This window comes from Amblyomma maculatum, chromosome 6 (genome assembly GCF_055883805.1).
Source record: "Amblyomma maculatum isolate TAMU_Amacu chromosome 6, ASM5588380v1, whole genome shotgun sequence".
Taxonomy (NCBI): Eukaryota; Metazoa; Arthropoda; class Arachnida; order Ixodida; family Ixodidae; genus Amblyomma; species Amblyomma maculatum.
Genome location: NC_139349.1, coordinates 125059457 through 125086950, shown reverse-complemented (window position 1 = coordinate 125086950; position 27494 = coordinate 125059457). Strand labels below are relative to the sequence as shown.

The following is a 27494-nucleotide window of genomic DNA, read 5'->3' as shown; positions in this document are numbered from 1 at the left end:
ATCTAATATTTAAGAAATCATATCAGATGTTGCACTATTGAGACATTGTCGAAAATGTTATCTCAGTTATTGCCGTTGTCTTATACACATAATAAAATGCGAGCATCTGGGTAGCGGCCATACTATATTATTATAGTATTACTATGCGTTTCTCGTTCTAGATGTTATAGAGATACCTTTCTCTGGACAAGATTAGGCTACTTCGGGAACAAACGCACCCGACGCTACACAAAAGTTTACAGCGTTCTCACATCCTTGCAAGTGTTTCAGCGCGTATGTTTTGGGGGCACGAGGGACAACGCAGTTGTAATGATAATTATTGCTACATCGACATTCATTCATATACTTATTGGGTAGCAAAATGCGGCTGAAGTGGCAAGATTCGGTGTGTAAGTTTACTTTGCCTCCAGTGAAGAAAATTATTAGGTCAAGGCACAAAATAAATATGTGATTTCTATTTAGAAAAGTATTGAGAATTAGACTTGTACCTATGAGATTCTTCTCAAATATACCGTCTCGAGGTTACCGAAGCTCGGCTTTATAATGAGCGATGATGCTGACTTTGGAGCTCAATCTTGCAGTTTTTCGTGTATATGTTCGCTTTTGAGTGTATATAGAGTTGATCGCAATTGTCTAAACGCGCACGAGCAGTCTGCGTAGGAGCAAATAAAATGAAATACTTCCTAGGCACCTTGATACTGGACAAAAAACCTGTACCTGTGTTGTTCTCAGGTCTGTTTGCCTCCGCGTTCGTGCAAGTATTATCAATTAAAGCAAATAGCTTCTTCAAACTTCGGCTTTATTTCTACCACATTGGGCTGCGGGAGCGCTCTAGAGAAGTGTGATTGACTCTGTACGCGGCTTCTTCGGAAAAATGTCCCGATAATGAGTCGATAGTAGAACCTCCAATCCTCCTCCAGCGCCTTTGTAAGAAAATGGTTGCAGACTCATAGCCATTATGCTTGAAAAAGATACTAAATGTGCGCTCTGAAATTGCTGCCAGAACCCTCTGCCTCGTTAGGGGATTGACAAAAATGCGCCAGAAGAAAGGAATTACCTTTAGAAGCCATCCTCCGTCCTTAACTGATTTGTTAAGCCTCGTTCGTACATTTATGACCTAATGTGGAGGCATTATTATTCGCAATGCGATTGTTGCATTATTCAGCTCGCCTACTGCTAGAGGAATGGTGAAAAGGTGCGTGGCGAAGTATCAAATCCGTATATGATGAAAGCATGTGAAGACGAATTTACAAATAGATTTTCGAAACTGGCAACGTACACAGAGCACAGAAATTAGAAATATACAAGAGCACTTTTTCCCCAGAATCGAATGAATAAAAGAGCCGCAACGTGCTTGAATTTTTATCAGATGAGGAAATCAAACCTCCACATGGCAGTATTCTCTGGACCACTGCAGACAAGACATCACACAAGAATGTAAAATCTGGCACTAATGCAGCTCGAACACAGACGTTCTCGTTTTTTTCTACTTCATCTTATTAATCTGCTTTGCTCAGTGTTTGTTATCCTGACAGCCTTCTTGGTTTGTTCACTTGCCAGCTATATCATTTAAAGAGGCACTGGTGAAAAACTAGCAGCAGTGCCACTTCGTACTGAGCGCCGCCAGCCGAGAAGGTTATTCCCGTTCAAATGCCACAGCTACACTACTTCAGTGCCACCCCGAGGCAGCAGATCATATATTTTGCCTCATTTTATCTTTTGTCTTGCGTGATCCAATATTTACTTGTCTTCCGAAGGGAGTGCGACCAGATAGAAGACAAACAGCGCGGCACGCGATCGACTGCTCCCAAGCGGAGCCTCCGCTCAATATCCATTTCGTCGGCCCCTTTTGTGTTTCTAACTAAAATAGAGCATCGTCGATACTCTTCCGGGCAGTGACCATCTCCGAAGCTTTGCTTCCTGCACCGCTTATCGTGGCGTCTCCTTGCACGAAGCTTTTTCAAGCAGCATATATAATAGGATCGTGCTTTTGGTAGAGAGGGTGCTCTTGAGGGCCTACATCACATGCATTAACCCAATCTAATTGTAAATCGCGTCTCTGCTTATGCGCATCAAGAATATTGGCACGCTAGCCACATAGAAATTGTGACTTTTTTATGCACTCAGTACTAAAATCAGCCTCGTTATCACGAAGTTAGAAAATAAACTGCCAATTCTTCTCCAGTGCAACTTCCTCGCCGCTGTTGAAAATAATCTAGGCCCCAAATGTGCAAGAGAAAAGTGCTCGCATTTCATTGAAGGCAACCTAGCTAGCTAACTGCAGCTGATGATTGGGTGACTGGACGGAAAAACGAATGGCACATAAGCACGATTCGCGACGTTTTGCGAAAAAAAAAATGGATGGACTCTGAAAAAGCTTTCGCCAGGCGCACCGTGCTCCCCTTGAGTTTAGAATTATAATAAAGCCTTTTTTTATCATGCATAATGGGTGGATGGAATGCGAACCTCCTCTCTCAATTCACCTGCCGCTTGTATAGCCTACACACCTTCGTTTGCTTATCTTCGCGCAAGTAGAACAGCAGCGCACAAATAATGGACACAGAGCTGCGCAACATGATAACCGTAACATGAATGAGGTTCTGATAGGGCCTCGCACAAAACAAAAAGTAATTTACTCGACAATAGAAACGTTGCTATAATAGCAGGCCAAAAAAGAGGTACACAAAGAAAAAACTATATAAGGCAGAGATCCTGGTTAGAAGAAGTAAAACGATTTACATATATACGATCTGCAAATGCGAAAATATTGAAGCGACATTCACCACTTGCTGTGGTACTGCTCAGCACTGAGACCGAAAAGAATCAGGCATCTGACGGTAGCGAGTCTATCAGTTAAGAATCCTACTTCGTATATTGCCTGTACGCCGGGATCACACCATCGCTCTCTCCTGGATTTCATATATTGAGAAAAGCTGTCTCCATTATTTTAAATATTTCATCATCCTTCATTTGCGTAATTGAATAAAAACCTGAGGCAATAAATATCGCTAATAAGAAGCGGAAAAAGAGGCTTTCTTTTCAAATGATTTTCGTGCAGTCAATGGTTGCAAGTGGTTCCTCTGAGACCTGCTTCAGTAAAAAGGGAAGGAGGGGGACATAAGTAATAATTAATAAGGAACTAATTGAATTACAAGCGACACCTTAAAACCGGTCCTCACAATTGTTTGAACAACACATTTTTAAGGAAGTTTACAACCATTTTTCTTCAGGTTTTTAGTTTTTATTTATTTCTTTATTGATACCTCAAAGACCCCATTTATGGGGTATCACATGAGGGAGTGGTTGACGGGTACATAAATCATTCGATGGATGACCTGAAGGTTGATGGGTCGGAATGAAGAACGATGGTGTTTGACAAGTCATTCCAGTCCCGTGGAGTGCGAACAAAGAAGATGACAGATGCGCAGATGTCCGGGAAGGTGGAGGGTAAACGGTCTTTTCATGGTGCGTGCGATTGGATGTATGGTGGGCGGGGCTGACGACAGATTTGAGCAGGGGGTGACGGCAAAACTTGTGAAAAAGGGAAAGTGTAGCAATTTTGCACCTGTGTGCTAAGTTAGTAAGGTGAGCAGTCTGTTTTAGTTCATTGACACTTACATGACAGGAATAAGCCGAGTATATAAATCTTGCCGCGCGATTTTGTGTTGCTTCTAGTATGCTGGAATTGTTATTTTGGTAAGCATCCCAGACAGCGCATGAATACTCTAATTTGGGACGAATAACTGTTAGATAAGCTAGTAAATTAATTAATGAGGGAGTTGCGCGCAGTGTTCGCCGAAAAAAGCCGAGTATGCGATTAGCTTCGTTTGTTACCTGCGTTATATGATGGGACAAATTTACATCGCGAGTTAAATAAATGCCTAGGTATTTATTTATACGTTCTAACAGAAATGATTTCGGTGTTATAGATAAAGTATTTTGATGATGGCAGGGAGCTACGAAGATGGAAAGATAGTAATGATGTTTTCTTCGTGTAATGACATTAACCGTTTACTGCAGCAGGTTGCAACGCTTTCGATGTCCAGTTGAAGAGTTTGGGGTCAGTGCTTTTATTTATAGGACGGTAAATAACGCAGTCATCTGCAAACATCCGAATGTTAGAACGTATGTTAGATGGTAAGTCATTTATATAAATAACAAAAAGCAGAGGCCACAGGACGGTGCCCTGGGGAACTCCGGCCACAACAGATGTACGCGAAGATGAATATTTATTAGCTAGAACAAATTGCTGCCGGTTAGTGAGGAAGCTGCGAATCTAATCTAAAACAACGGAATTAAGGTTCAGGCAGGAAAGTTTTAAAAGCTGTGACTACAGGCTTCGTTTTCTAAGCACTCAGTCTAGCGACGGAGTGAAATTGTTATTTTGCACGTATGTGGACTAATGATGCTTTTAAAGCTATTAATTTAACTTTAAGTTGATTAATTCGCAATTTATATAGGCTGTAAGTATGAAATATTTAGGCAATATGTAACGGTTGACGACATGACGAATTATTTTTTCTTCAAGATATGAATCGTTCCTGCCTTGAGAGGGTAGATGCCTCCAGAGCATTACGAAGTATTTGATGCCAAAATACGAAAGGAAGTTATACACAAGCAGTTTATTTTAATTTCATAAATTATGTGTTATTTCACTAATGTAGACGTGACCGCAGCTGACTTTTCTCTAAAGTGGTTTTATGATCGTCCCCGAAAATTACTGCTTCAGGTTTCTGTTCACTTCGAGACATGGAGTTTGATGTCACCCATTTTCTTCAACACTATCGCGTTTTTGCTTCATGCAGGTGCTATGTTTTGTGTTTTTTATTTGCAGAAAATAATGCGATAGCAATCTCTGCAGAAACATTAGAACATGGTCAATCTCTCTCTCTAAAATATAGATAGAACTGCGCTTTTAACAGAGCCATTTTGTTCTGCGAATGCTTCGCCCTGAACACTGATATAGAGTCCGGTAAAATGTTAATCATCTTTATTTAGTAGCCGTCCGGGGAAAGGAAAGACGCAGTATCCTTAGCACTTATCGATGCCCATCTATCTACACTTATAATTGTCGGCATTCACAACTGGAGGTACATATGTCGGCGGCTCGAATGCCTATTGCATTTTTTCCTCCATCTTGATGACCAGGTGGACGTTCAATTGAATGCAAAATAGTATGACACTACGATAACGCAGGGCAAAGATCTGTTTTGATAAGAATTCGGTTGCATGTTTCTTTGGAAGCTCTTTTTCTTAATTCTGACTAATTTCAGGAAACAGAACACAATTACTTGTTTCTAACGGAACGACTCTAAATAGTTATTGGGTGTGCAGAGCGGTTTATCGCACCTGCGCTTTTTACAGATAATATTCGTTCTCTTTGCAGCGGATAAAAAGTAGTGGCAGCTTCTTGGGCTGCCGATACATGTCAGGCAACTGCGGTCAGGAGTTTCTTCGCACTATTGAGAATAGCTTAGCCGTCGAGGCTCACTGGAGCAGCAGGAAATGTGGGCATGCCCTTTCCCTCGTTTGCCTTGTCGACTGCCATGTTTTACAGGGAATCAGCGCCGGGCAGTCGATGATCGCGCTGTACTGTTGAAGGATTGGCCGGGTGTACATATAAAAGATGGGGAACGCAGTTACGCTATCTTAAGCTACAGCAAAATGGTTACCTTTAACAGGAGAAAAGGCATCCGTTAAGTAAAATAGTTATTTTAGGGGGGGTAAGCCTGATCGCATTATTTGTAAAGCCCCTACATGGAGTTCCTATAGCTGTTAAAATTTAGCAACAAAATGTTGTGCTCGACGAAATGAACACCGTCGAAAATCTGCATAAAAAAGAACGCCTGCGAGAAAATGTAGACGAATAATTTTGTCACCAATAAGTTCGTAGTTGCTCTCCGCAAATGCCATAGTAAATACGGTGAATGAAAGAGTCCAGGTTTAGTGAGAGGTCCCTAATACACATAGGATTTGATCACATTTCATTTGGGTTCTTTTAATATTTGGAGCACTCTGAAGGCATAGATGAGATGGTCTTGCTCTTATTCTTGTCCGCGTTGCACAAAGCGGCTAAAAGATGGATAATAAATTTGCACCGATGTGTGGAGCGCGGGAAATCGGGTCTTGCGCGGTAAAATCAGCTTGCCGCCCGACATCCTTGCTTCTTCTGTGTGTATATATAAAAGCCTTTTGAGTTGGATCTCCTCTCTGCAGCGGGATCGTTTTTTGCAATACTCCTCGCACGTACTAAGCCTTTTTTATATTAATAATGTCAGACATTCGTCACCCCCCTAAAATATGAAAATATTTCATTTTTTATATGCAGACAAGGATGCATAGCCAATACGTTTGTTTCATTGCACGAGTCTCGCTTCACATTTCTGCATATGTTGAAATACATTTCACACATGATTGTCACGTAAGCCTAAAGCAACTAATGGTAAGACCATTTGAGGCTCGTTATATCTCTTTGGAATTAAATTTTAAGCTTGAGCATGAGACATGAAATAAGTTTGTTCCTGTGTGAGCATTCAAGGTAACAGCCGTCGCGCTTTTATATGCATGATTTATCGTAAAGAGTATTTTATCACACGACAATGCCATACTTAACGTTATTCAGTGTACTTACAAGTTGGGCACCGAGAAGGTTTACAAACTTCGGAGCGTAGCATTTGAAATACACTGCGCGTAGATCATATGCGAGAACTGTATTAACGATATATTTGGTCAACAATAACCTGTTGCTGAACATGTTGTCTCAAGGTAAAAAACGAACGAGGCTACAGCCCCATATTCGGATCACCACTGGGCTCAGACGTATTGTACTCTGGTACATGCCGAGATTTGCTTTCACATCTGTAACAAATATAACAAGAAGCTTTACCGCAAATACTGAGTACACAACGCTCAAGGGTAACTAGGTGGTGGTTTTTCGCTCTTTTAAAAGTGAGTGTAAGCTTGGTCTAATGTTAAACGGGAAAGCTTCGTAGATGTTTTCATATAGTTATGTGTATGTGTCATAATTGTAAAAGGTCCAACTTCCTGATCTACAACATTGCCTACCGAATATGAATATAAACCCTTTCTATTCAGTAACAAAAAATCTTTTACCCAAAATGTAAGTACAAAAAAGAAGGCGAAGGTCACCACAATGTTTAATAATTTATTTATCAAGAATACTGCAAATTGCATGACTACAAGCAGAAGTCAGCAGCAAAAAATCATATACACCACATAATAAGCATCAATTATAATCATATCAGGGCATGAACTGAAGCAAATTAAATCGGACACTGGAGTTCAAGAACATTATGTACGTATTTTCGTCAAACTTGCAAAAACTGCATCAACACTGGGGCTATCGACAATGTGTTATTCTAATTTGTTCCAGTTGCTGATGGTTATAGAAAAAAAAAGAAAAATTAAATGTGTTGCTAAGAGCGGCGTACTCTTGTATCATTTTACCATTATTAAACTGAGAGCTTGCGCACGAGGTGTTAATGCTAATGAAATTATTATTGGTTATTTTGGCAATTATGTAAGCTTGTGTGTTCTCCCAGGTAATGAAGAATGCCCTTAATTCAGGCTCGACTTGGCCATATTAACGGTGAAGGCATCGAGAAGAAACAATCCTGCACACTCCTTGATTGACGCTCTGAACAACTACATATATTTCCCATTACCAATGCTTGTTTGTTTTTCTAGAGACCAGGTATTTCTTGTTTCACAATTGATGACCGACTCTAAATATAATACCATGGTAAAGTGTATCTTCGAAGTTATCAGGATTGATGGACCTCTGGCCGCGGCAATGTCCGATAAGTTTTTTATTACAGTTTATCTGGCAAATTGAAAACACGTTTTTGCCAGCTTTTGTATTTGTCTACAAGCGATGGCCGGGACTAAAGCGAATGACGAAGGTGGCCTGCAGTTCATGACACCTGTGTCGAGCAGGAAACAGTAGGGCGAGCATCGCAGAGGCACAGATGAGCTAGAACGCTCTGACGTTATTACTTTGAGACACTTGCCATCTGGTGGTCGATTGGTAGCAACATCGTTGCATTGATGGGCCGAGAACTATTTCCACGCCTTGGTGTTCTCTCTGTATTTTGTCATTTCGACTGCAACATTTACGCGCTTTCAAATTTAGCTCTCAGACTATTCGCAAATTGATCTGAGTACTCAGTCGACAAAGCAGCAAACTGTCTATGGATGCAAACTTATGATTGCATATATTTAATCAAAATATAAAAATAAATACATCTCTCGCAAAGTATTAAGAAAGAACGTTTAAATTTCCCCTCGTCCACAAAGGCTGAAAGCCTCGTTTTGGCCTGCGAATCAAGCTGTATATTGCTTCCTTTGGACTAGTACCCCCGCTCCCCTTTTCCTCATAGTTTTCATAACATCCGCGAGCTCTCTTTCTTTCTCTCTCTCCCTATCCCTACCTTCCCTTTAGGAGATGAGACGCCTCCGGAATCGCAGTCGTTGTGCCACAGTACCTTCTCTCCCGCCGTCCCTACGACGTAGCGGCGGCCACGGTTTACCGGTTGTGACCTGCCTTGTTGGTCGGGAAAGACCGGCACTCACTTGCACAGAGGACTTTCTTGAAAACAGGGTTGCCCCGAAGGCGCTAACGGCTTATCGGTGTGCGTTACTTACATGATGTGATAGGTGTGTATAGACAACTAGCAAAGCCGTGCCATGTGCTTTCGCGGCCTGGAAATGCCTCTACTAAAAGAGAATTGTCGGTTGAAAATGGCCATTCGTTAACGCTTATTGATGTGCTTTGCCATTAGAAATGGTTACATCATTTTTGAACCATAGAAAGTTGGCGCTACGACTTTACTAAAAGCAGCATGGGGAAATATATTAGAGGACGCTGCGAACTTGAAGACAAACATATGAGGGTATATCGGAAACAGAACATTAGGTACAACGTATCTAAATAATTCGAAATCTTCCTGTCTTATATGTCATCCTTATCATCCAGACTATAACCACTGCAGGACAAATTCTTCTCTCATGATTTAAATAACGCGTTTTTTTTTTCTCGCTGCATGTGTATCTAGCTGCAACAAAAGGGCCCAGCATTTGATTTCTACAGCATCAAATCTTGCTGAAAGCTGAAAGGACATCTACATAGTTGGTGATGAGTAATTATAGCACTTTTGTTGTTGGGTAGTGATTGTAATGCAATATACATTTCCTGTTGCCCTAATGCCAGATCACAAAATGAAGAAAATATTTTCAATCCTACCGAGTACCAAGTTACTGCAATATTTGATGTTTTTGTTACTTTTTATTTATATTTGCGCATTTGATTGAAATATAATTTCTTTTAGTGTGACTAAGGGCAGATTTGTGCTCCGTGAAGGAAACATTGGTACAGTTACCAGTCGTACACCTTTTGACTTCAGCTCACGTTGTTTCAATCATATTCGCAATACGTAGCCTAATATGCCATATCTAAGGTTTACAATCCTAGTCCTTAATTCAGACATCCTCTTCTTGGAGCATATTTCAAGCATTTAGCGTATTCATATAGCAAGCATTACGTGTGCCGGCGCATGCTTATCACTCTAAGTCACACATATCAATAATATATTTTGGGATAAGTGGTTGCAAAACTGATCCGTTTAGAGAGCGGCCTAGAGCCTTTGAGAAAAAAAAAAGTCCCTTCGCGTACTTTAGAGCTATATAAAAAGCCTGGAAGGTTTAAAATAATGTAATGCTACGCTGAGCTAAGAAACTTAGAGGCAGCTAGAGGGACTGCTGGCTCGATAAAGGTTTCCTGCCGTTTCATTTCCACTCTTCGAGCCACAATGAAGCTAGCCGATGCAGCTGAACAAAAACGGCGGCGAAGTTACTGCTTCATCAATTTCAGCCCTCTCCCATTTCGCCCCGTGCACTTCGAAGGAGCTCAAGAGGTGTTGATGAAATGACACTCAAGTAGGTTCCCACTTGGCTCTCGTTGCTCAATAAATTTCGGCTGGTTCATTTGTTCATTCTATGCTACTCAAAGCTGTACTGTCGCAATTAGTTGCAGGTTGTTGAACTCGTGGTACATAGGACCAATATATTTCAAAGTTCACCGCTGAACCAGTGGAATATCTCTGCCTTCGAATTGCCAAAGCTGGTATTTCAAAGTACCTAATGGGCTGAATATTTAGCTTGGTAATTTTAAACCCACTTACAATTTTGTTATCTTACCGCTCTGATACATCAACACTTATCTATTATGACGTATTTCGGCAAGATACGTGCAGCGTCGAGAATATATGTCGAGAGATCTGAACGGAGACTCTTGTGAAGTACAAATATTTGTATAAAAGGTTCTCGAAAAACAGGGAGATCTGGCTCAAACTGCGGTTAAATCTGCAAGAAATAAGCGTTAGTATGCTGGTTATATATACATAGAACTTCCAAGAAGGTGCCTACCTGACCACTCACATACCGAGACACATGCATGCATAAAGACTCGCATGCAGACTCGCTCGCCCGCTAGCTCACTGTGTCACGCACACAAAAACATCCAAGCAATATAACTCGCAAGCGGGCTGCCTGTCACTGTCAACATGAATATGAGCATCATGCTCAGAATGGTGGATCTGCAGACAAAGCTGGAAATTGCCATAGTGCCATCAAATATGAAAATACTCCCAAGCCTGAAACATGTCCAAGAGGCTTTGATATTCATTCGTGCCGGACCGGCTCGGAACATCCCCCTAGAAGCTTAACGATACGTTGGGGCTTCTCGTCTAAACAAGGCTAGTGCGTGAACCAGCCAGCTGCGATCGCCTCTGCTAATTGATAAAAAAATAGCTTTGCAATACGCGGAAAAAATTAAAAATTCCAGTTCGCGCTCTATTTTGACATATATGACATGCTCCTTGTTTACGCCGGCATCAAGATTTTGCTTTCACGAAACGGAAAATTGCAAATTTTTTTTGTCCTCTGATCTGGTTTAAGGACTAATTGACGACGAAGCACGGTTGTTTGGAAATTTCTATCCTTCAATGTTGCTGCGCCCTTCTCATTTTTACGCCGCCCAGGCCGCGCCTTTGACTCTGAATGAAAATAGGGAACAATTTTTATTTAATTTCTATGGGCTTAAGCATTCATATACCGGCATAGTATGTGTACTGCCCTGGGCGTCGTGTTTCGTTTACAGTATATTTCATACTACTGCGAGAGAAGGCGTACCTTTGTTAAGCATTCGTTAACGGTATAAACAATGTTAATGTGGATTCAGCGAGATCTGAGCTGTAAGGTGGCTATTATTAACACAGAAGTGGAAAACGGACGCATTAATTGTGCGCAGATAATAAGAAGGCTTTCGCAGCACTTATACCGCCGCAGACCGCGCGTGTCAGAGATGTTCTGGCAGCGGTACGAAATAGTCGTGAAGACCAATCGGTATGATTTCCTTGTAAACAAAAGTAAAATTTAACACCCGATAAGTTACGAATATTCAAGAAGGGTGGGATGCATGTAGAGTAAAATTTCATGTATGAAGTACCTAGCATTGTGGAAATAAATGGTTAGTCACAAGTAGATACACTCCCCCACCCCCCCCCCCCCCCACTCCCATAACAGATGTACATTTGCGCTCATGCCTTACGGGTAGTGCGCAACTGCCAGCCCTATATGACTCAAGAAGGGCCACATATTAACATACATACCTTCACAATCAAATTTTTCTAGTTCTCCAAAAGCCTTAGTGCTTTCTTGAAGCAGCATTCTTTACCTTTGCACCATCCTCGACATGCCCTTAATAATGCACAACGTACACACCATTGTTCTTTCTACTCCTTGCATACGCTCGCGTTCATTGATTTGAAAATGCCAAAATTTCATAATTAGCGTTGGTGACTTGCAGCTGAGCCAACAAGCCAAGGCTTAGAATTTAAACGGTTTGTTCGTTCGTCCCTTTTTTTTACCAAAGGCCAAGCATTTAGACAGTGCACACTGCACAGCGCTGCCTTGTTCCGAGTCATTTCAGTGATGAAATCGTACCTTCAGACTAACAGCAATTTTTACTGCCCAAAGTACAGAAAAGCGCAAACACGATTCCACAGAAAGAGCTACAATTATTGAAGCCTAGAAGGTTTTCTACAAAGCAAACGTAGCCTTTTGTCAGTGGACAGATGAAAACACTGCCGAATGTCTTTCACTATTGTGTCTAAGACAACCATTTTCGTAAACCGCGTGTCTTCTATTGTTTTATAGTCAAGAGCCGTTTACAATTTCACGACCATTTCTAACAAGTAAAATATATTTTTTTATTGTAGGTAGTGCTTCTTTCCACAGCGGAGTGGTCTGGCTGCTGTAACGAATTCGACCTGCTGTGCGAACAAGGCAAGTGAAAGAATGACCAAAAACAAATAGCAGAAAGTGACAGTTCACAGCCCTGGCCGTTCGCACAACTGAGACTCAACGCTTTGGCAAGCATTGTATGTTACTTTTATTTCTTCAACCGGTGCACCTTTGGAGTTTCTTTGGGCTTGGACGTGCCTAACGACCCATGTGAAGCAACTAAAACCATCAAGAGCTTCGACGTGCCGACAGCAAGGTTTCTTTTGGCTCCTTGCTCCTTTCGCCGAAGGGTTCCCGTCTAAAGTGTCCTCGCTCCTTTTTTCTTTGTACTCTGTTTTGTTTTTTTTTTTCTCTCACCCTGCTGACCACCATTCTTCACGAAATGACCGGTGGTGCTACGACACAATTGTTACGCCTTCATTTTTTTATCCTGGATCGATAGCCAGCGCCTTCGCTCACACGCTCAATTCCCTTTTCCTGCACTTCGGAAAACTACATTCTTATTTCTCGAACACTTTAACATCGAAATCTTTATTGAAAGAGCTGCCAAGACTCGAGTTAGATGGAAAGCTTCTTAAATGACGAGTAACCAAAGGCTTCAGTTGTCTACTGCAAAGTCGCTTGAAATATATTTACGCGTTTTGTTCTGTCACGCCCGTTTTCTGAATTCTATTATTTTAATAGGCCGGCTCCCAGACTGCACTCAGACCGCGGCGCGCGTGCGTGCGTGTGTGTGTGTGTGTGTGTGTGTGTGTGTGTGTGTGTGTGTGTGTGTGTGTGTGTGTGTGTGTGTGTGTGTGTGTGTGTGTGTGTGTGTGTGTGTGTGTGTGTGTGTGTGTGTGTGTGTGCGTGCGTGCGTGCGTGCGTGTGTGTGTGCGTGCGTGCGTGCGTGTGTGTGTGTGTGTGTGTGTGTGTGTGTGTGTGTGTGTGTGTGTGTGTGTGTGTGTGTGTGTGTGTGTAAATGTAACTCTTTGGATCTTCGGTTCATATATAAAAAGGCCTGATCAGAAATGGTCGGGCCGGATACCTAAAACAGAATTGCGTCCTATCCTTCAAGTGGGATATCTGCGCTTGCACTGGTGCACCCTCGTATCTTTTTGGTTATTGGGCCGAAGGCTTAACTAAATAAGCCACTGTGCATTTCAAACCTCGCATTTCAGAGGAAGAAAATATTGCACTACAATCGATTTAAAGCACGTAATGAAGCCGGAGAGCGAAAGAGGATTGTTGCTTCAAAACAACGTGCCCTTCTCAGATCCTGAAGTATATATTCCAGTGAAATGGGACCGTTAGAAAAGACGCAGTACTATCAGCCATTTAATGAATGGATCATTTTATTTCACTATACGCAAGAAAAATATAAGGGCGGAAATAAAAAGCGGCCATCACGACAGCTTGAGAAGCCTCGCTTATCATAAAAAGAGGCAGGTGTAATGTGGTTGATATAGCCCCATAACTGCATGCTGTTCGAAACACACGGAAGGTCTAAAACGTATTTCATTGTAGACAAGTGATTGAGAACTATTGCAGAGTTGCACTGCGTGGTCAGAGCGTATACATGGCGGTTTAAAGAAAGCCTTGTGCCACACGTCAGCAAACGCGCCTCTAATTTCAGACTCCTCAGTGTGACCGGCAAGTTTGTCTCCTGGAGTGCTGTCAGTTCATGCACGTGACAAGGCTGACGGCGAAATAATTTTGAGGGCACTAAAGTCTGCTGCACTGGAAAAAGGTGGATGCCTTATCATTTTTTACTGCTGATAATTTTGGATCATGGAACATTTTGTCACGTGGCTAGGATTGTATGTCATCGCTTGTTCGAAATCATACTGAATAACGTGACACAAATCAGGTGACTTCCATTTGAAGTAAAACGCTTTGGAAGATGCTTTTAATACGTGACACTTATTTTTTACATGACTGCTGTGTGTAATCATATTTTTTTTATGTTAAGCTCAATCATGCAATACTGTTTCATCTGGCTGCGCTGCGATGGCATTTCCTTCTGGACAAGTCATCCTGAATCTCGGGGTTCTGACAAAAATGAAAAAGTAGTCCACAATTGTTCGCCGAAATTAAAAACGAATGAAATATTTCTGCAGCTATTTCTGGTCGGAGATAAATGTTTTGAGAAGTGAAGAGAGTACCTTCGACCCCGCAACCTCCTATCGGTACTTTTTATTTCTTCCTCTACTGTTATTATTATGAATCTTCCATATATATATGTTCAAACATAACCTTCATGTACAGTCGTGAGCAAAAGTGGTGTACAACACTCGGTCAGTGACACAGCTCGAAAAAACTGCATCAAAACACCATTTAGCGACAGCGTAAGGGACAGCGACAGTGATGACACATTCACGTCAGTCGAATGGGGCACAGCTACTATTGTCTCGATCTTAGATAGCTGTTGCTAGATTAAGCTAGGATACAGTTTTCTCGAGCTCCGTCACCAGCTGAGTCTTGTATACCACGTTTGCTCACGAGTGTACATATTTATTTATTTTTTCAATATACCCTTAAAGGCCCTCATTCGAGGGTATTACATAGGGGGAGGGGGGGGGGGGGGGTCCGTGTAAAAGAACAACAAAAAAAACACATGTAACAGACACATTATTAAAAAGCAAACGAACAATAAACAGGCTAAATATAACATGGCAAAATAATTAAGCACCAGAGAATAAAGAAACAGGTTATAGAAAGCAATAGAATACAAAGTGTAGGTTTGAGAAAACAATAAGGCATAACAGAAATGAACGTTCCACAGCGTGTACGTATTGCCAAAAAAAGTACATTTCAAATGTCAACGTCGCTTCGGATGAGATCGTGAAATATGGAGGCGTTAGATTCAATGGCTATGTGTGCTGGTAGATCGTTCCACTCTATGATAGTGCGTGGTATGAAAGACTTCGCAAATGCAGATGTACGACACGCGATGCGCCTAACTTTGTGCGGATGGTCAAGCCGTGGAAAGAAGGCTGGTGGTGATAGAAAACAAGCGTGGTGGAGCGATGTATCGTGATACAGTTTATGGAAAAGTGATAGCCGTGATAGTTTGCGGCGGAAAGACAAGTCTTCTAATTAAGCGCGATTTTTTAGGGCAGTGACACTGGTGGTATGAGAGTAGTCCGAATAAATGAAACGCGCAGCACGGTTCTGCAAAGACTCAATGTTAGCTATGAGATAGGCTTGTTCAGGATCCCAGATGGCTGATGCATATTCAATCTTCGGACGAATGAGTGTGAGGAACGCTAGTTTCTTCAGGTGGGGGGGAGCCTGTCTGAGGTTGTGCTTTAGAAGGCCGAGTAAGCGGTTGGCGGATGCTAAAGTTATATTAATGTGGTTGTGTCATGTTAAGTCAGATTGCAGATGAACTCCAAGATACTTGTAGGTAGTAGCAAGTTCGACAGAGTTGTTATTTCGAAAATAAGTTGTGGGAATGCGAAAGCTGGGAGTGAAAGACAAAAGCTAAGTTTTGGAAGTATTAAGTGGCATAAGTCAAGCTGTGCTCCACGTGGTTACTGCATCAAGGTCAGTTTGCAAACGTTGTTGGTCAGTGATAGAAGAAATATTCCGGTATATCACACAGGTCTTCGGCAAAGAGCCTAATTCGAGAAGAGACAAAGTTGGTTAGATCATTATTATATATTAAAAAAAGGAGTAGGCCAAGGACGCTCCCCTGTGGTACCCCAGAAGTGACTTTAGAGTGAGTGGAGTTGTAGTTATTAATGGAGGTGAACTGAAGTCTAGCGCTGAGGAAGCCTGCAATCCAAGTAACAACAGTAGGGTGAATATTCAACTGCGTTAGTTTAAGTATAAGCCTATGATGAGAAACACGGTCGAAAGCTTTTGAAAAACCGAAAAATAACGGCATCAATTTGACCACCAGCATCAATGGATGAACGCAAATCATGAACTAATCCGGCGAGTTGTGTGTCACAAGAGAAGCCCTAGCGAAAACCGTGCTGATATTTGAAAATTATGTTATTGTTTTCCAGGTACTTAAAAATTTGACTGTGAATGACGGGTTCAAGAAGTTTGCAGAAAGTATTCTTTAGTGAAATAGGGCGATATTTTAGCGGTGAAGAATGATGAGTGGTTTTGAAGATCGGTATTACTTTGGCAACCCGCCAGTCATGAGGTATGAGACCAGATGATAATGATTGAGAGAACAGAGCAGTTATTATTGAACAAATGGAGTGCGATGTGCTTTTGAGTATTTGATGATTGAAGCCATTTTGGTCAGAACTGGTAGAAACCTTAAGATTATTAAGTAGGCATATTATACCAGTTTGACTGACTAATATTTTCGACATTGATATGTTAGGAAAATTATTTAAGCTGTGCGCTGACGAGGAGTCTTCAATAGTGAAAACGGAAGAGAACGCGTCGTTAAATAGCTGAACACAGTGGGCTTCAGGCTTCATAAGCCAAAGCAAGTATTTTTAGCAAACTTCAGTTCTAAACTGTGCACGCGAATTGTTATCTTCTGCACAGTAGCTGATCAGAACATGAAAAATCCCTAGCTGCCCGATAATCATTTAACAGTGAAGTTGGCGCGTCAAGTGTATAGGTTAGAACGCTGAGTTAGGAATACGTTTCGACAATAAACATGTTCTACCTGTGGACATCTCAACTGTTCCAAAATTATCCGCAAAATGTACGAGTGCGACCAGTCTTACAATTTCCGTACCTTTCCCTAGATTATGTGCGAAATAAGCCTATTAATTTCCGCTGAAACTGAAGATCCATTGGACTGAAAATGAGCTGTCGGCACTCTAAACACTGAGCAATAGCAACGGGTAATCATTGTGAACTGTGGCCACAAGAAAATAAACCACCATGATCAATGCCTGCTTCTTTTGTTCATCGAATAAGCATGGTTGAGAGCGAGAACGCCTACCCAATTTCAGCCCTAGATAAATAACGAGAATTCAGAGTCTATCAGGTTGTTAAGGCAACTCATTTATAAGAGTACAGTATTGCTTGTTTTCATTACAGAAACTTCTTCACTACCAGGAGCAAGGTATTGTACACAGCCATTATAACTATTGCTGAGTTGAAAAACAATGGTTGTAATTACCGTATGCAGACCACTTACCAGGCACAAAAACGTTTCCTCATAGCCCTCTAAAGAATTTCCCGCTAAGTTCTATTTGTAGATTTCTCTAACTCACGCTTCCTCAACGTGCAATACATTCAAGTGTTTTTTCTTTCATACAAACCTTCAATAAATACGGGGCGAACTTCTTTTGCATTTATTTTGTTCTCCCGTTTGAAAATCACGCATGCGCATGCAAAAAATATCTGATTACAAAGGGGGCACCGAGGCGTGGCCAAAGGCGCCCCGACGGGAATTGATCTCGACGGGGAGCAATTGGTGTACGTAGGTGTGCAAAAAATCTAGGCATGAGTTATAAAAGCGCAGTTCTAGCAGGAGCAAGAAATTTGGGTTTCTGCGATACAAAAAAAAAAAGGCGCAGGCGAAGTTGCGGCATGACTGCTGCGATGAGAAAAAATGGTGGCGAAACGTTCTATTTCCGCCAGATCAAGAAACGGATCAAAGACACGAGTCGTAATTTTCCTAAGCTTTCTAAGCACCTCAGGCAGCGAACGTCATCTTCTTTTTCTCCCTCTAAAGACATTCCAAAAAATGGCCGCACCCATGCAAGAGACTCCTGCAAAAAAAGCCCGCACATGAGTTTATATTACATTTCACCGCTCATGGCTTATGTTGTGGTGTTCTCACTCTTGTAAAAGAATAAACAGAAAATGAGCTCCCAAACAGCAATATTTTTTATTTTTGTGTCCGCACATTGCAAAGGCTTTGGGAAGCGAGAAAAAGAAACGGTGGAGACAATCTGGTTGGTTGGTTTGTGGGGTTTAACGTCCCAAAGCAACTCAGGCTATGAGAGACGCCGTAGTGGAGGACTCCGGAAATTTCGACCACCTGGGGTTCTTTAACGTGCACTGACATCGCACAGCACACGGACGGAGACAATCTACAATTCAGGCAAGTGTGCCATAAGGTTTATTAACACCTATTCTGTAAATTCTGCGGCAGTGTTCAATATTGTTTAATAATTTAATTCTTTCAAACTCCAGCAGCTCTCATTTGCCAGTATTTTATATTCGAGTTGAAAAGTGCACAAGAGCACATGAAAATAACATGGGCGGTGATGTTTTAAATGTTTTCAGACTTAAATCGAGGTACATACTAAAAATACGCCTAAGCCTTTTGTGCAAGTGGGTTCTGCAGCAAGGCGGACATTGTGTGCACAGTACAGCTTAATGATTACATGAATAATAAAAATGACTAACAAAGTTGATGTTCTCTTTCTGATTTAAGCGAAACATAATATTGGGAAATTGAAGCACGCCAACTCAAATGATCAGCCCTGTGTTTTCTTCCTTTTTTTAATCATTCGTCTCATTAACATTACCGACAAAACTAACCATTTCAATACTGTTGCAGTTGGCTTTCCTACATTTTCACGTTCATCAATTGGCGTTGGCGCAAATATTGCGCGTCCAATGCACTATCGTGTACGTATTTGATCCTGTTGATAAAGTTAACATGGTGTTGGCAGCATTACCGGAAGTAGCAATCCAAATACATAATTGTGCAATGCCTAAAGTCCGACTTAACAAGCTTTCAAAATGCTAATTTTCGGCATTTGATATTTGGAACAATGCTGCCAATATATAAAAATTCAAAACGAGGTGAAGGCTTGAGGCTGACGACAACAATTATAGCAGTGTAATTGTGGCCTTTGAGATATAAATAAAAGCACGACTGCGTATTTTTGTCATGCAGGCCCATAACTCCATTACCTAAACGGATACAAGAGTATTACGCCTAATGGTGTATTAATTAATATTAACCAAGCAGGACGCCCTTGCGTTGATATAAATGACCCTTGCGCAGATCGTATAAGTTTATCATTTGTACTTCTTATAAAGCATCTATATAAATGACGAAAATAAACATGATCACCCATTACTAAGAGCACTCCCCTGCGACACTCCCGCGTTCCTCGCCGCTAATGCATAGCTCACGTATAAAGATATATATATATAGCGCTTTGAATGCCGCAAATGAACGTTCATATTCAATTTGCGCTTGAAGTCTCAGGTGAATCGATATCTCAGCTCAGGTGCAAATATATTGTGCTAGTACATGTTTGCTTCTTGATTTCTTGAAGCCGTTGTTGTTCGATGACTTTACGGAAATGAGCGAAGCAGACAATCTGAAAGCTACCATTGTGAGAATGTAACCGTAGACACATTAAAACGGTTTTTGAATGAGCCAGAGATGCACTGATTCGAAGGAATGTACCGCTCCTGGCGACATTACAAAAAACAAAAAAAACTAGCTATTGCCTATGGCTAAACTAGAGACGATATCAGTGCGGCACATCTTTCGCTCGGTGAGTAAGTGGATAAATTAGGAACAATGCTTTTCCAATCCAGCCTATGTTCTTAGTTACCCAAGTGGAGAACAATGCCAACGTTTGTTGCTGAGCTCTACGTGCTGTACTTTTTTCTTTGCATAATCGATTTTCACACGTTCGGAATTTTGTAGATTATATGCTTAATTCGAATATTAGAACCATTATGATTAATAAAAGAATGGGAATACATCGCTCAGTACGCCATCGAAATCTCAGGGCTTTAGAAAAATGCAGAGCAGCGCTGCTGAATTATCGAATGCTCAAATCTGAAAAACAAAAGACAAAAAAAAAAATAGAATGATAAAGAGTTCACTCAACAAACTATATGGTGCATGTCAAATGTTGAAGGGCGAGAACAAAATATTTGGCCTGCATACCACATACTATTGCGACGAACTTCAAAGAACGCCATAAACAAATTTCAAGGCCTTTTCATTTTATGTACTCTGGGGAAGGCTCATGAAAGAGGCATCCCTTTAGGAACAGTCTTCAGCTTTCTTCTTTTTTGCGTTGGCGGACACCGGTTATTAGACGCAATCATTTTCTCTCGCCACTTTACCACCGCTTCGGATTTAGTTAAAACATATGTGTGAGGGTTGACAAGGATCAAAAGCCCGAATGGCGAGAAATCCCTTGTTATGTATATACTGTATAACGAGCTTTATTGTAGGCGAGCTCGTTTACTAAATCTTGGACAAGAGAATCGCTTGCAGGCCCGGGTTCGTCAAGCTTGGGCTCACCTCTCGTGGCGGCAGGCTGGCGCCAGGTCGTCTTCCTCTTTAAGACTAATAATAACAGGTATCAATTAAAGCAAAGCAAAATCATGAAATGAAATTAAAAGAGCATAGTCCAAAAACAACGCAGATCATCCCATTTGTGTACCACAGCCGTAATGTTGACACAACATTGACGTAAATAAGCTAATTGTTCATTTGGTGTATTCTGGAAATTAGGCGCGAGACCAATGGGATGCTTGATGTATTGTAGCGCAGTATTGGAGGGGTCATGTCTGCCGGAGCGTAGAAAACTGCCTCTGCATTAAGTTCATACATTTTTTTTTTATGTTTACAGCGTATTGAGGAGGACCTAAACAATAATGTACATAATTCGGACACCTGCTATGTGATAGCAGTTCTACTCTTTTTTCTACATGACATTCGTGATTGAGGAAGCCTGTGGTATACTGTATAAATTTGGCGAAATGTATGTCTAATACATCTGACGGTCACACCATTACACACGCAGCTGATGTAGTATTATAAGCGCTGGTATTTCCGGCGCGTTTTTGTAAGTGAGCGGTACTCAAAAACATAGAAAGGTTGCAAATGCAGAAGGACATTTCCTCACTAAGCATTTCAGTGTTATCTCATTACGAATCTCTTTCTGCTCCATTTCAACACAGTGGCAGCATATTAAACTTCCCAGTGTGTTTGCGTCTAGCGCTCATATTTCTGCATATAGATAGTCTTATAATGCGCGCGATAAGCACTCACTACTTGTCAAATCCAACCAGATCAGTATCCCCTTCGGTTACTCGGGTTGACTCGGGTTACTCGGGAGCCTACCGAGATGCGATAGCTTTATCTGAATTGAAATCCGTCATCTCAGATAAAAGGATTTTATTTTTGCCTGCGGAAAGCAGGTTTCGCAAATTTTTTATGTGCTTCAAAATACATCTGCTATAACTTTTGTATTAGAAACCAAAGGCCATTTTTTACCCGCACGCAGTTAAACGCACATAGACTCCACTTGCTGCTTATCTTCATCTTTGTGAAAAGGAAAAGCAAAAAATATGTATGATGATAAGCGTATTCTATAAGTAACCCGGATCTCGAGAATGGGTCGAGGAAGGTGAAAATACCGTTTAAGTGCACCCTCCAAGTCTTCGTGGAAGAAGGGCTTCATCTATTCTACCCTAACGCAGTTTTTGTTTTTAAATAATGACGAGTTTATCTCATCTCCGGGATTTTTCACGTTACTTGTCTCCTGAAATATGGCATTTCATAAGTGCTTCTTGCGGTCCTTTCGTTGATGCATTTGAGCGCGCGACGTTGCCTCAATAGCTCACGCACGATAAACTCCTCTTGTGCATCGTTATCTTTGCCTTTGACGCAGTGGAAATTAATCTTGTTGGGCGTGCTTTTCTTGTTTTTTGTTCGTGTCCTTTGTCATTTGAAAATTAGTTTCAGTTTTTTAAATTATTTTGTTTCCTAACTTCTGCGCGAAGGGCTGCCGCAGCGTCGTCGTCCAATGAGCCCTGAAATTCCATTGTCTAGGGTAGCAGCGCCGTCAGTTACTTCTCTTTCCAAGCTTGGTCTTGCTTCTGCTGATCGCTTTTTGGCCCCTCTCCTTCCTAGTATACCGGCGCCCAGATCATTTGACGCTTCTCGGCCAACTACTCGGAACGTTTTGCCTTTTCGACATTACTAGATTCACGTCGATGCAGCACCCGTCGAGGATTTCGTTCGACGCTTGTAAAAAGATGGCCCCGGCACGCTATCCATCCTGAGTGTGACGACGCAGGGCTAAGTGCGTTGCATCCTATTCCTTGTCTTCTTGCAACACCGGCGACATAGCACGGGATTCGCACTTGTCGCTTGGTTGCTCTGGCTGCCTGCGAGTCGAGACGGCCGAGCGTCCATCACAATTGAGAACTTAAGGAGATGAATTAATAACTGGGTTGAATTCCGCACTAAAAGGTTCGTGAAATGAAAGCCTTATTTCATGCACTTTCCAATCTGTAATAATTGGAGAAATATTTATGGTTAAAGAAAGAATATCTACTGTAGTCATGGTGAAATTGCGCAACAAACACGACACAAAAGTAAGAGGGACACGTAGCACGGGACGAGCGCTCGTCCCGCGCTACGTGTCCCTCTTAATTTTGTGTCGTGTTTGTTGCGCAATTTCACCATGACTACAGTAGACATTCACCAACTAGCCCGCCAACAGCTCCTGTTAAAGAAAGAATATATCATGCAACCGCGGCGGAATTCATCGTGGGCCGCGGAAGAGTAAACCTTGTTAGAAACTATCGCGTTTATTTATTACTTTTTTTTTGCAAATGTGTCTGCCAAGGATCACAAATTATTTTTAGGAATAATTGTTTTAAAACGTTTTTGCATGTTCGGACTAAAAAGTGTCACCGAGGGCTGTAGCGTAATTGTTCAATTAACTGCTTTAGAGATATATTAAAACATCTGAATCAGCTTACATCAGTCCTGGTTGCTAGTACAGAGCTCGTATAAAAGATCGATTTTTATAGCGAACCTTACCCACACGCTTCTCAATATAGAGAGTGGTTCAGCCACGGTTCAAGAGAATGACATGAGCAAAAGCTCGGCTTTGTATGGTTTTTCGTCGTTTAAAATTGGTTTTCGTTTTCAGCGAGTCGCGTTTTTTTTTTTTTTCGTTTCCAAAAACTGTATGCCATCGTCTTGTCCACGGCTTCGAACTTCACATGACGACTAAGAACCAAACTAGGTTAAAAGAAAGCTATTTATACTTGATTCTAATTCATTGGTCATATAGCTATATGCGTTATCAAAATAAACATTTGCTCCAAAGGCTGAGATGTATCTACCTAATTATTCATTTCAATTTTCAACTCCTGACTATCAGGAACTTGAGACATTATTCGCCGGGCATCTGGTTCAGTCATACGTAGTACGTGCACTTGTAGTCTTGTTAGCGAGGGCCGTAATAAGGCTAACGTTTGCGTCACTTCCTGGATTCCGAAAATTTATCGAAAATTTGTCACTTTGACGTCAAGAAGATATGCTCAGGGATTGTGTGCTGCAATACGTCGAAGAGTCTTCGCAACAACAATATAAATCATAATAAAAAAGTTAATAGAAAAAAGGCAGTTTAGGTTTGCGCGGAAAAAAATTTGAGGAATAGTATGTTGGGACCCTCAGGGAGCATCGGAATAAAGGACACCACGTCATGGCCATGGCCTAAAACCGAAAACTTACAAGAAAACAACAAAATAAAGCCGTCATTACAAGCGGCCCACTAGATAGGAGACGCACCATTTGAGATGAGGAAAGGATAAAGAAATAAAATTACTAGGTTAAAGACAAGGATAGAGAAGACCGCCACAACGATGAAGGACACTGCATTTAATAGAACTTTAAAGCCTACCTTGGCACTGCATGCTCACAACTACCAAGAAATAGTTTACTTTAAGGCATTGGGAAAGATCTGCAGACACAGAAGCGCCAGCGATATATTTTCGATGTGAACAAGTCAAAGGAGCATATATTTGAGAAATAAGCTTGCAGAAACTTTTTTTTGCAAAGTGCACTGCCTCGAGGCATAAAAAGAATACATTAAAGTTGACGTTTATGATAACATAAATGTAAAAAGGTTGGCTGATGTTATGAAGTTAATGAGTGAACGATGGTGCGGTCCCTGCGTCAAGCAGCATATGACGACGGATTTGGGGGAGCGACCAGCCGCCACCAGGTGCCAGATTCGCGTCGGCTTCAGAGCTTGACATTCCCGCAGTAGGGGGTGAATATCGCCTTCTGTATCTTTGGACTTTAGACGGGGCACACAAGGTGGGGATACAAATCTTGAAATTGAGGCCACGTTTGAGTCAATGCAGGTGTAGAGCGACTCCAACTCAAAATCCGCCGAAGCGCCACCTCCTGTGCCAGGGCTGGACCGCGGGGGAGGCTTCCTGTACAGGAAGGTATGAGAGCACGTGTACGACGTCGAAGGTGCTCCTTTCTTGTTAAATGTAGGGTAGCATTAACCAATTTTATCCAGTTTGGCGATGACGAGGTTCAAGTGGGAAGGCGGGTCGCAGCGTTCTCACGGCTTTGAGCGCTTAAAAGGTCACGCGCAGTCCACTGAATACGAATTGGCTGCGATATGCGCGCCGCTAGACTGTGTATGTTTTGACAGATTTCTGTGCTCTTACTGACGCGTCTAAGTAGCTTTGTTACATGGCCGGCGTCAGTGCGTATGAGAATACGGGCAGTGGGAATTAGGGAAATGACAATCACGGAGCGAAGCGCCTCTTGCACAGCAAGCAGTTCCACACAAAAGAAGATGAAGGTTCAGGTAACTGAAACTTTAATGTCTTGTTCAGTAAAGACTTTCTAGGGAAGTAAGCTTCAGTTGCCACTACACCGGCCTGGATGCTTGCGTCAACGCAAATTACAATAGAACCTTGCGGCAAGCGGGCGTCCTTTTCCATAGTTCGGTCGCGAAGTGACGATGCCGATTCCTGTGTTCTCAGTCGTTGTAAATCAGTTGGCTTGTTGCCACTCAGCTGTACAAAACGCCAAGGAGGAAGAACCGGCAGTGGCAGTGGTAGCATCGAATGTTACGAAGCATATGCTCTCAAGCGCACTTTGCGGTAGCGAGGGTGGTCTTAAGCCTGCTAGCATCACGTTGTTGCTGCACCAGTTCATCTCGTGTGTTCAGGTGTGAGTTTTTATCAAGCACCACGATTGATGTGATGTGAGGAAGACAAGTGATGACCCTCATTGCCTTTCGACTTATAGCTTCAAGGCGATCCCATTGTGCCCTTGTCAAATGCTGAAATTGGGCTTAATAAGCAAGTCGTGATTGCACAACTGCCCGAACCAACTGTCGTGAACAATCTGAGTGGGCGGCGGCCGTTTTTGAAGCAATGCGTCAGATCAGATCCAGAGAAACTTTTCTTCACCGAAGAGTAAGATACGTTTATTTCATAACCGCGAGCTAGGCAAGAAAACAGAGCCGCGGTGTTGCGACTGGGATTGATTCGGAACATAAAGAAAGCCAGAACTTGAAAGCTTTATAATAATTCCTGCTATTTCCGGGTATTTGTTCCGGCGGTTCAACGTGTCATTTTTGGCAACTGACTTCTGCAGTTATAGCGATGAAGCTTTATCGCCTATCTTCCTTCTTGTCACACCTGGTGCGATACCATAAATTACACGACACAACGAAGACGATAAAAGAACCGAAAACCCACCCCTCCCTACCGTGATGCGCTACACTACGTCCTCCCCCTAAATTGGCCTTTGTTTCTGGCTTACAGTGTGAACACACGGAATGCAAGCATCCCGGCGCTCTTCTTGGCAAACACGAAGCCGGTGTCCTCGCCAAACAGAATGGATGTTTTCCCACGGCTCCTTTGTTTACACCTGCGCGCCAACACTCCGAACTTCCCCTTTCCCGCGGAGGACCGCGGTTGAGTTGGTATGTGCCTCTCCTCTCTGAACGCTGCCGCAACAGCGGACACTGCATTGTCAAACGGATTGCTTGCGGTGTACGATAGTAAACTATGCCGCAAAAATGCCCCCGGCTGCGGTGCAGTGGCTACGCTTTCGGCCAAAGAGTTCGGAAGAAATACCGATGCCATAGAAAAGAAGGCACGTTTGTATTGTTCCAACCCGTAGAACAGGGTTTTACAGACGGAAAATGTAAGAGACGTCAGGAAAGAGTCGGGTGGACTTGGCAGGCTAGCAAATTCGTGCGAATGTTCTGGACGCTGGTGGACAGAATTAAATGCACGCAAACAGAGGAAGGCTTTTTTCGAGGAAATCCAGTGCATCCCACTGAAAAAATAATGCCTTTGGAATTTACTGCGGTATATTCGAAATGTATTTTAACATATTTAGTAGTCAGTAATGCGCTCAATAAATATTAAAAATATATTTAATGCCATAGTCAATATTCGTAAAATACCTTTAAATATGTGAAAAATACCATATATGAAAGTCCGCTTCGAGCATACTTAGAATACGCGAAAATACATGCCTTTTAGCATGTTGGGATTGCATTCAAAATGTTTATTGGGAAATATAAAAATAATCATTTTGAAGTAGATTTCAATTCTTGCTCGATATTTAAAAATTTACCTCCAAATTTTGTCGAAAATGCAAGACCTGAAAGTACGCTTCGAGCATAATTCTAATACGAGAATAATACCCGTGTTTTAGCATATTGAGAAGGTATTCAAAATTTACTTTTGTAAATATAAAATTATTTCGTGTGAAGCATTTCTCGACGCTGAAGCGTGGTTTCAAAATGTGCATTTATTTTTTCAGCTCTAATCTCTGCCGCAAGTAACCGTCTAACTTAACTAAAGCAACGCTGAACTCTTCTTTAGGCGAACAATCGCGCGGCTGTACTTAGAACGTGGCGCTAGGAATGGTTGAGAAAAAAAGTGTCGGGTACATAAATCTCAGAACTAGCGCCACACTTCCGTCCGCCAGGGATACCTTCTATTGCTACACGATGCCTATTAATACCGTCGCGTCTTGTGCCAAGTAGTTTTCGCATTCACGCACAAAGACGGATGATATGTCTCGTAATGAACGGGCTAACGAGGCTGAATACCGACTTTCGCCTGAAAATACATTAAGAGGCAACTGGTGTAAACTTTGCAAAACTTGAGAGCAAGGGACACAAAAACTGAGACAAGGTTCGCTTGTTGAGGCATTAGCGAATAACCCTCTTTTTTCGTTTTTTGGTAGCCAGCTCTGAACATGCTTCCTGTTCATTTCCTTACAACATTAATGAGTATTTTGCGGGTGCATTTTTCATTTATTTGTTTTTGCGTTTTCAAAGGTGCATTATATTTCTGGAGCAATTCTAATTTCAATGCTCCAATTTCTGGAACAACGTGTTCGAAGCATACTAGAAATATACTTTAGCCCACCCAATATTTGTATATTTTCTGATAAGTAAAAAAGGGCAAGAGTAGAAAAGTAGGATTCT

At 41.9% G+C, this 27494-nt stretch overlaps 1 protein-coding gene across 1 annotated transcript in view; it reads right to left on the bottom strand.

Moving 5' to 3' along the window:
• LOC146186714 (uncharacterized) overlaps nucleotides 1-27494 on the bottom strand; it is a 150359-nt gene that overhangs the window by 39399 nt on the left and 83466 nt on the right. The window contains exons 2-3 of the mRNA XM_084608096.1: nucleotides 17920-17996; nucleotides 1757-1801 (exon numbers count right to left, since the gene is read on the bottom strand). Coding sequence (XP_084464222.1) covers nucleotides 1757-1801; nucleotides 17920-17996 — 122 coding nt within the window. The remainder of the gene's footprint in view (nucleotides 1-1756; nucleotides 1802-17919; nucleotides 17997-27494) is intronic.